A 9963-nucleotide genomic window follows, 5' to 3' on the forward strand; every position below is an offset into this window, starting at 1 on the left:
TTACAGGGCCTCACAGTGACCTGTGGCTGCCAGTGGCCGATCTTTTCGTGATCACACTCACACGAGAGTTTGGTGAAGAAGTTGCGTAAGAGAACAAATGTACATCAAATGGCACTTAGTCTTTCTGTGCTCTGATTTCATGTGTGGGATGTAACCCAAGAACTTTATGCAATGATGTCTTACTGTGCAGTACCACTCTTAATACATCTACTACTACTGCTATTATGGCTCTGTCGAGCATTACTGCGTATGGCATGCATGCATCTTATGCCTCTAACATGCCCCTCTTCCTCGTGACTTTCCACCAACGTTATAACTCAGTACAACAAGTCTTTCAGCCTATTTGAGGCATCATGCATTGAATGCTGAACCTCTCCAGTTCCTTTTAGTTTTCTGTAAAGAAAACTATTGTGCCGGCTTTGTCTGTTCATCCGCACTTTTCTGTCTGCCCTCAGATCTTAAAAACTACTGAGGCTAGAGGGCAGCAAATTGGTATGTTGACCACCCACCCTCCAATCATCAAACATATCAAATTGCAGCCCTCTAGCCTCAGTAGTTTTTATTTTATTTAACGTTAAAGTTATCCATAATTGTGCTTCTGGCAACGATATAGGATAGGCCACCACGGGGCCGTGGTTAAAGTTTCATGGGCCGCGGCTCATACAGCATTATACCGGGACCACCGAAAGATAGATCTATTTTCGGTGGCCTTGACCATAGGCTATACAGAAAACTCGATTGCGCATTTTTCACTTGTTTAATTTTGGAATTTCTGTCGCTTCTCTTTAAAAAAAAAATCTAGGGACTGCTGACTTTCGATGTACTTGCATGAAGAGTTGGTTCTTCAAGTGTAACTAGAAAGAACAGTGGCCTATAACAAAAATTATTATCAAGGAAAATGAAGAATCTCTGCCCCTAATAGTCATTTATTTAGTTGTCATTTATTTAGCCAAGGGGTCGTACAGGATTGTGTTGAGAGATCGAGGCTCAAGATCCACGTTAACGACTGATCCCTTGGTGTCCACGATGGAGATGCTGTGCTCTTCATCAAGTCTGAAAGAGATGTCAAGGAAATTAGAATGTCTGGCCACGATGGCTGCCTTATACAGACTAGTTCATGAAACTGTCTGAAGTATTACACATGAATTTAAATAAATATTAGCAGCAGTGAACACTGAGTAATTATTTATATTATATTGCTGAGGCAAAGAAAGATTCTTCTGGCACTCAACAATAAGACAGGGATCTGCTAAAGTCAAAGAAAACGAGAGCTTACGTGTTCATGAGGACCACAACCACTTGTCCGTTTTCTTTGAGGATTGCCGTCAGCTCGAGGTTATCGTATCCCACCTCCTCGTCAGCGCTGGTCGCAGGAGTGATGGCGAAGGACACCCGGACGTCCCCATCCGTGATAAACTTGCTGACGTGACCCAGTGCATAGAACAGGGGTTGTTTGTAGAAGACGTCCTCCTCCTGAAAAGGTTTGAGAGATGTGGAGATGAAAATTAGTGGGTTACAATAATGTTTAAACCTTCAAACCGCGAAGGTTAGATTATCCACTTAGGAATTAACAGATCATTAGGACTGTTTCAGACAGTTGTCTGTGTCGTTCTTCCCTCTGAATAATACTGCCTTCTGATATTCAGTCACTCCTGGATTGGCATAATCAGGCGGCCTGGCGATTGAAAGGAAACGGAATGCATTCCTGATATCATGCCTCTACAGTTCTTAAAAACTGTCACTATTCAAAAACAAACAAACAAGAAGATCAAAATGGTATTAAATCCATCGTGATAAATGTGGTGAAGGGAAAGGCATCAGTCATTGGGCCGCCGCAACGGTGGCCGGTAAAGTCACAGGAAAAAATGTCACAATTTTGGCTAGGAAAAAAGTCACAGGGAAAAAAGTCACATTAATTTATGGTGGCCGGTAATAAAGTCACAGGGGAAAAATTCACATTTCTTGGGGGGTCATTATCTCTGTGATATTTAGTCTTTTGTTTATGTTTATACGGAAATCCCCAACAGGCCTGTGCAAAACACGCCGCAAAGGTGGATACATACCGGGTTAAAACCCCTGGGGATCACTTTCTAAGAAAGATTATTGTGACTTTTTTTCGTGTGACTTTTTTCCTGTGACTTTCTTCCTGTGACTTTTTTCTGTTACTTTTTTCTCCTGTGACATTTTTCCTTTGACATTCTTTGTGACTTTTTTCCTGTAACTTTTTTCCTGAGACATTTTTTCTGTGACTTTTTTTTTACCTGGATTCGAAGCAACATCCGAAGTAACATTAACAAAAAATTTTTTCCTGTGGTGCTTCACAGATGAAGGAGATACGGGATTATGGAATCTACTAAGGGGCAAAAATATAAGAACTAATATGAGTTTGATAAATCATCGCCAGATTCAGAGAGCATTTACTTGTAACTGTTAATTGTTGTTCGAGAAAAGGATTTATGCCTTTGACAGATATCGCTATTACACTGTACGTAGTATAAAAAAGTTCTCATTTCCTCCACATTTGTTACTTTTACGGGTCGCAAATTAACTGACGAAATAAGCATTGCGCAGCTAAAGAACGCTGTTTATTATCTGAAACTGCTCAGACCTCAAGAACCATAAGGAAAAGGACAGAAGGTGTAGTACAATTCACAGACTTTAGGGCGAAAATACATGGAAGTCGAATCATGGTTAATATGGTGGTGCAATGGAGGCGAATTGAGGCCTTTCAAGAGCAGGTTAAGGAACGTTTGAACCCTTATTCTTCCACCATCAACCCTTTCTTGAATACCATCCTGTAAGGGGAAATAACATATGCGCGACTAGTTACATCAAAATCGGGGATTTGTTCATAATCATATCGTTTTTTCCAACTCCTCACTTGATTGAGAGAATAACAAAGTGGACTTTCGGAGTACTATTTGCTGGTTCAAGGCGAGATAGAGTCACTACCCCTCTGATAAGGATTACTTCCTTTTGTGGCTGGACGGAGCCAAGTAGGTGAGGACTGAAAGCTCTTCCCTCAAAGTAAGAGTTAACAGAAGATTCTCACCTTCTGGATCTACCACTTCTAAGAAGAACACATAGTACATTGATATCTGAAAACACACATTAGAGCATCTTATAGGGAGAAGCTGGTGTATGACATACCTTATCGACCATGATAGGGGAATTGACGAAATTTTTTGCCCAGTTAGGGCCACCCTCCATATCGAGAGCCATATTCCAATCTACCCAGCCGGTTGACCAGTGATTGATGTCCTGGAATAAACCAGAGAACGAATCATGTTGAGAGAAACGAGTTAAGTTTATTTATGGTCAAGAGATTATTGTTAAATTTAGTTGCGGAACTAAGTGAAATAACATCTTATTTCTTTTACTGAATCTGGTTTTATTGGTAGTTACTTAACGGATAAAATTATGAAATTGCCTAATTAAAAATTTGAGTTTGCTGTTTGTGTACCAGCACTTTATTCATGAATATAGTGGGGGAAAAATAAACTGGGGAAGGTGAATCTCTGTGCAGAAAACTTCCATCGTGGAAGTCCAGAAGCTGTTTGGCATAAGTCCCATGAACATCGCGGGTGCAGGGCGTGGAGCCAGCAACCTCATCTCAAAGGGACATGCTGAAAACCGGAAGGGCAACAGCTTCGGGAGCCACCCCTTCATGGAAATAATGGCTCATGGCAGAAACAATGCACTTATATATTCATAAAGAGAAACGTTCTATTTACCTCAATTATGTTATGACCGTAGTTTTCAGCCTCTTCCCAAGAACCAATTACAACATCCTCTGAAAAAAAGGAGTAAGATTATATTATAATTTTCTTTTTAAATCCCCAGCTGTATCGACCGTTTCAATTTTCACATAAGTGTTGGACATCCCCTTTTTTTCTTGAACTCGGTGAAATATATTTGTTAAGCTGAACAGTTAAAATTGGTGAAAGAATTTGCTTCACAAACAGAAACAGATTGTGATGCTATGGTGATTTACTACATAAGACATCAATCATCCATCAGTGGTGATCTGGACTTAATTGATGACTGCGATGATTGCCAATAACGGGACGAATCACATGATCGTTGGTGATTTATGTCGATCGCCGACACTCACCTCTGCAAGCTTCGGTGTACAGAATGAACTTTTCCGGATAATGTTCGTGGATGAGATCGAGTCCATCAGGAGGTAAATGGTAGTCTTCGTACCAGTGGATGGCAATCCCATCCACGTATTGGTATGCGTCGGGGTCATCCAGAATCTGGAAAATAAAAGTGAGGTCATCTAAGTATCCACATTACGAAGTTGGGGTCATTCATGGTCTAGAAAATAGAGGGTTAGGGTGGTCATCCAGGATCTGAAAAAATGAAGGGGGTTGGGGGTCATCCAGGATTTACCATATAAAGGTGGGGTCATCTAGAATCTGGAAATGAAGGGGTAGGGGGTAATCCAAAATCTGAAAAATGAAAGGGTTGGGCGTCATCCAGGATTTGCTGTATGAAGGTGGGGTCATCCAGAATCTGGAAAATGAAGGGGTAGGGGTCATCCAGAATCTGAAAAAATGAAGGCGTTGGGGTCATCCAGAATCTGGAAAATGAAGGGATAGGGGTCATCCAGAATCTGGAAAATGAAGGGGTAGGGGGTCATCCAGAATCTGGAAAATGAAGGGATAGGGGTCATCCAGAATCTGGAAAATGAAGGGGTAGGGGGTCATCCAGAATCTGGAAAATGAATGGGTAGGGGGTCATCCAGGATCTGAAAAAATGAAGTCGTTGGTGTCATCCAGAATCTGGAAAATGAAGGGATGGGGTGGCATCCAGAATCTGGAAAATGAAGGGATGGGGTGGCATCCAGAATCTGGAAAATGAAGGGATAGGGGGCATCCAGGATCTGGAAAATGAAGGGGTAGGGGGTCATCCAGGATCTGAAAAATAAAGGGGTTTGGGTCATCCAGAATCGGGAAAATGAAGGGGCGGGGGTCATTCAGAATCTGGAAAATGAAGGAGTAGGGGGTCATCCAGGGTCTGGAAAATGAAGAGGTATGGGGTCATCCAGAATTTGCAGTATAAAGGTGGGTTCATCCAGAATCTGGAAGATAAATGTAGACTATATCACATAATGCAAAACTGATATGAGGTCCTCATTCGTATTTAACAAAATCCGGGAAACACTCAAAGTGCAGCAAGTTCCAGAGTTTTGAGGGACGGGTACAAATGTTGGTCAAACTTGATACTTAATCTTTCATCTATTTATTTGGTAGCAACACTGGCTCTTAAAAATCCAGTAAAGCCATTTTTTCAGACATTATTCATAGAGAATTTAGTGTCTTAGAATTCGAATTTAGTGTTAGTCTTTATTATTAGTAGGAGTCATATTGAACTGGACCTATATGAATATGTTCAAACTAAATTATATTTATTTTTTTTAATATATAAGGTAAATTTTATTTCAGACGGTTATTAGTTTACATTCTTCGTCCTGAATTGCCTGTATATCTTATTAACAGGATGCTGTTTGAATTTTTCGGAACTAAGCAAGTGAGAGAGAGAGAGAGAGAGAGAGAGAGAGAGAGAGAGAGAGAGAGAGAGAGAGATGCATAATGACAGTATTATTACTTTGATAAATAGATTGGTGAGGTTTTTGCACTGAAGTAAAAAGTGAGATCTGCATAGCATTATTGATTTTTATTTTGTATTGCAAGTTAGGTGTGACATTATTTTCTCGTTGTATATATACATTTATATATATATGTATATATATACATGTGTGTGTATATTTGCCAGTTTTTTCTACAGTATTATTATTATTATTATTATTATTATTATTATTATTATTATTATTATTATTATTATTATTATTAACCCTATTCATGTAAAACAAGCCCACAGGGGCCATTGACTTCAAATTCAAGCTTCCAAAGAATATGGTGTTCACCAAACAGAAGTAACAGTAATAGCACTGAACACTGAAATGAAGTTCCAGTTATGACAGCTGGGCATAGCCACTATTTAACTCAGCAGTGGTGTGAAATACCAAAACGAGGTAAATGACTAAGAACAGAAAACATAAAACTCACGGTGTCGGGGAACCAAGGCAGAGCGTCTCTGTTGTGATCCAGTACCATGAGTTTCAGTCGCCTCAGTCCAGCGGCTTCCAGGGTGGGACCAAGCGAGGTCTTGATCCAGTCTCGCATATCTGTCGCGTTCCATTCGCAGGCGTTGAAGAGCCAGTCTTTGCCCCACATCACGGGTTCGTTCTGTGGCGTCAGGCCCCAAAGAGGGACGCCCTCTGCCTCGTAGTATTCGACAAACCTTCGGAAATGGTCAGATGATGCTATAATTGACGGTTTGATACTTTTAAGGGATATTGTAATAGGTTTAAAAAGTATTTTAGTGCTTGTAAGCGGTATTTTATCGTTTAAAAAAGGTATATCAGTTTGGCATTTACAATTGACATTTCAAAACTTGTATTGAAAACAAAGTTCTTAGGCTACGCATTGGTACTGCAAACGATCATTTTACTTCATTTAACATGTAAGTACTTACACCTAACGTTTTAGTACTTATGAACTTGATCAAACTACAGAATATGTTTAATTAAAAGCTAGTGCAGTGTTATTCCTGTATTACTTTCAAAGGACTGGGTTGAAAAGACGAAAAAGGAGGGATATTAGACACAAGTCCATAGAAGGCTTATGCATCCCCCTGGGTTTCAGAGGATTACTGTATGCTATTCGCTTTGCAGAGCTACAGCATTCTCATTCTGTCGAGTCATCACGATTTTACACACCCTTTACCAAATGTTTCCCATTCCTTTTGTTTCTGCACCACTGTAAAGCACTAGGTATAAGTGCCTTCATATTTATAACAGTCTTCTTCTTCTTCTTCTTCGTTTTTATATGGGGTAAGCACGATGCCTTCTTTTGAAGGACTTTGATTTGGCGTTGGGGTAGAGCGTAGCCTCGATCGGCTGCCCTGCCTGACATCGCTTAGACCCCGGTAGCGCATGTGTACATGTATCGTACCAAATCCCCAGTTCCCTTTCTCCCAGCAGCAAGGAGAGCTGAGCAGTTAGGTCGACAGTTCGAGACGTGTGAGGTGTCTATTATGTTTTTAGATGTTGGAGTGGCTTTGTTTGTGTGTGTATTAGTCTGTAACACCCATTTGTTTTCAGCAAACCTATCCGTTGATTACATACATAATCCTGGGGTGTCTACACGGATAGCATAGTGTCCGCCTCTCTGACCGGTCGGCTGCGGATTTGAACCCGCGCCACAGACCTCTATGAAGTCTGAGGCTGCTGCTCTACCGACTTAGCCATCGAGGCTCTCCCTCATATTTATAACAATGATTTCTATATATGGATACTTTTCTATTTGTTGACTGGTCAGTGACTGTTGTGTCTTTTCCTCTCTGTTTTCCATATTTTTCACATGTCAATGAAGTGGAAGCTAATTTTGAAACGTTAGTCCCATCAGATTGACTGAACACAAGTTATAACACATCATACACCACCGCCTTTGTACCTTTTCCAAAGAGCATCCCCTCACTCCTACTCACTTGACGATGTAGTCGGAATAGGCCTGCCACATGTCCCGCTTGATTCCTCCGGTGCCATTGAACATCCCTGTTACCTTCATCCAGGAAGGAGGGGACCAGGGAGCCGCGAAGAAGCGCAGTGGACGCTCGGTCAAACTCATGGCCCATTTGATGTAAGGCAGCTGGAGAAAACGGGACAAAGAAAACGGGAAAAACTTGAGCTTCAGCCTTACTTTGAATTCAGATAGGGTTTAATTGTTTACTTTTTCTAGTAGTGTGATTTGAAGCACGAGATGATTCGTTTCCTGAAAGAACTTGGGGTCCTTTATATGAAAGCAGATGGAGTTGGCAACAGGATGACCTGATATATCTTAACTTAGATTGGAACTAATGAAGAGAAAGAAGAATCGAAATTGCCTAATGAAATTGAAAAGCTTGTAGGAACGATGTAAAAAAAAAAAAACGGTATGCATATAGAGAATGCCAATCTTATGAGTTCTAAGGAGGTAGAGTCGTGGAACTGATTAATTTATTGATAATAATTTGAAGATATTGAATTTCATTTCAGAAGCATTAAAATAATATGACAACAGAATAGATTCTGACAGAATACACTTGTTCATGCTTCAGACATTCGCCTATTTAAAAAACTCGAGTGAATATCAACCTTGTATAAGTAGTCCTCGGGGACAAGGGCGAAGTGCTCGAGCAGGATGTCATCCTCGACTTCGTCGTAGGAGTAAGGATGTGTGGAGAAGTCGCAACCAGCTATAGGAATCCGCCCGAAGTTGTACTCGAGGCCCGAAGTAGAGAAGTAGGACCTGCCGGCGCAAGGAAATGTAATATATATATATATATATATATATATATATATATATATATATATATATATATATATATATATATATATATTTTTTTTTTTTTTGCTTCCCTTCTTTCGGTCTAAATAGTTTCCAGAGGAATTGACTTTACATCTTTATCTTTTATTTTTTACCATAATTCACGATGTCTTGAAGGCTTTCTGAACTACATACTACTACTAATGCAACCGTTAATAACATCATAATCCAAGGAATCTGTATCGCAAACCACAAACTGGCGTCACAACAAAAACGGTCACCAACCACTGACACCCCGAGTGAAGTCGAAAACGACAGAGAATGCTGACCTCATAAGTTTTTCTTGCATGGCCATCGAAAGGGAGGCGATGTTGATTCCCGTGGCATCGGTGAAAGCGCCCCCGAATCCCAGCATCGTCTGGTGGGTCTCCGTCAGGTTGATGGTGATGACGGTGTTCTCTGAAGGTTAGAATTTTTTTAATAAATATTTCTGCTAAACAGTATATGGACGTCTGCGAAGTGGGCGTGTCAGGGCACTTTCAATTTTTATCGTTTGTGTGTCATATTTGTCTAAAGGAAGTAAAATTTTGGATGCGACAAGAAGGGCCTCTGAGGAACCGCCCGAATTTAGCTCAGCTGCCATCATAAAAGAAGGAAAAAATATAATGATTTCAATTACACTTTCTCAGTGGTCGGTAAAATCGTTCTACTAAAAATGGAGACGTATCGCAGAACCCAGTAAAAATATTTCAAGACACAGTGTATGAGGGGAAATTCTTCTTTCCTCCAGCGAAAAGAAACCTGCCGCTGAAACTAGAAGTTTATGGGAGCGAAGATATCAGGATTTGATAAGATGAATTTTGTAATTACATTCTCCCTGCTTCACATTCCGTGAATGTGAAGCGTGACCTCTGGCGGGGGTATACAGTTAACTACCGTGTAGTTGGAAAAACTTCCATTTAACTATATTATTATTATTATTATTATTATTATTATTATTATTTTGGTAGATGAAACTTATTAAGTTGAGTATACCTAGTTTTACCAGACCACTGAGCTGATTAACAGCTCTCCTAGGGCTGGCCCGAAGGATTAGACTTATTTTACGTGGCTAAGAACCAATTGGTTATATACCTATAGCAACGGGACCTACAGCTTATTGTGGAATCCGAACCGCATTGTAGCGAGAAATGAATTTCTATCACCAGAAATAAATTCCTCTAATTCTTCATTAGCCGGCCGGGGACTCGAACTCGGGCATAGCGAGTGCTAGGCGACAACTCTACCGACTCGTCCAGAGAACGAGATGAAACCTATTCATATGGAACAAGCACACAGGGTCCATTGACTTGAAGTCCAAGCTGCTAAAGAATGTTTGGTTCCAATTTCCCACCACATACCCCACACTGCGGCAGTAACTGATCATGATACACAGCCAGTGATTTTTTCACCGGCCTGGGGGAGGCGCGAACTCGCGACATCTGAGCGGCATGTCACGACGCTAGCGACCATACCAGCGGGCGGACTAAAAAAAGAAAATAGAAAATAAAAAAAAGCGTAAAATATTTACCTGGCAAAGGTGCATCAC

General features: G+C 40.6%; 1 protein-coding gene across 2 annotated transcripts in view; it reads right to left on the reverse strand.

The window, feature by feature from the left end:
• Positions 1-9963, reverse strand: part of LOC136845197 (putative glucosylceramidase 3) — a 37370-nt gene that overhangs the window by 21243 nt on the left and 6164 nt on the right. Inside the window, exons 3-12 of one of the 2 annotated variants that reach the window (XM_067115234.1) lie at positions 9946-9963; positions 8705-8834; positions 8204-8357; positions 7558-7718; positions 6075-6309; positions 4115-4259; positions 3735-3793; positions 3151-3261; positions 1277-1473; positions 911-1053 (exon numbers count right to left, since the gene is read on the reverse strand). The exon at positions 9946-9963 is cut by the window's right edge and continues 82 nt beyond it. The exons of the other annotated variant lie outside the window; for it this stretch is intronic. Coding sequence (XP_066971335.1) covers positions 942-1053; positions 1277-1473; positions 3151-3261; positions 3735-3793; positions 4115-4259; positions 6075-6309; positions 7558-7718; positions 8204-8357; positions 8705-8834; positions 9946-9963 — 1322 coding nt within the window. The 3' untranslated portion in view covers positions 911-941. Of the gene's footprint in view, positions 1-910; positions 1054-1276; positions 1474-3150; positions 3262-3734; positions 3794-4114; positions 4260-6074; positions 6310-7557; positions 7719-8203; positions 8358-8704; positions 8835-9945 lie in introns of those variants that run through there. 2 annotated transcript variants of the gene reach the window in all.

Source organism: Macrobrachium rosenbergii, chromosome 13 (genome assembly GCF_040412425.1).
Source record: "Macrobrachium rosenbergii isolate ZJJX-2024 chromosome 13, ASM4041242v1, whole genome shotgun sequence".
Lineage (NCBI taxonomy): Eukaryota > Metazoa > Arthropoda > Malacostraca > Decapoda > Palaemonidae > Macrobrachium > Macrobrachium rosenbergii.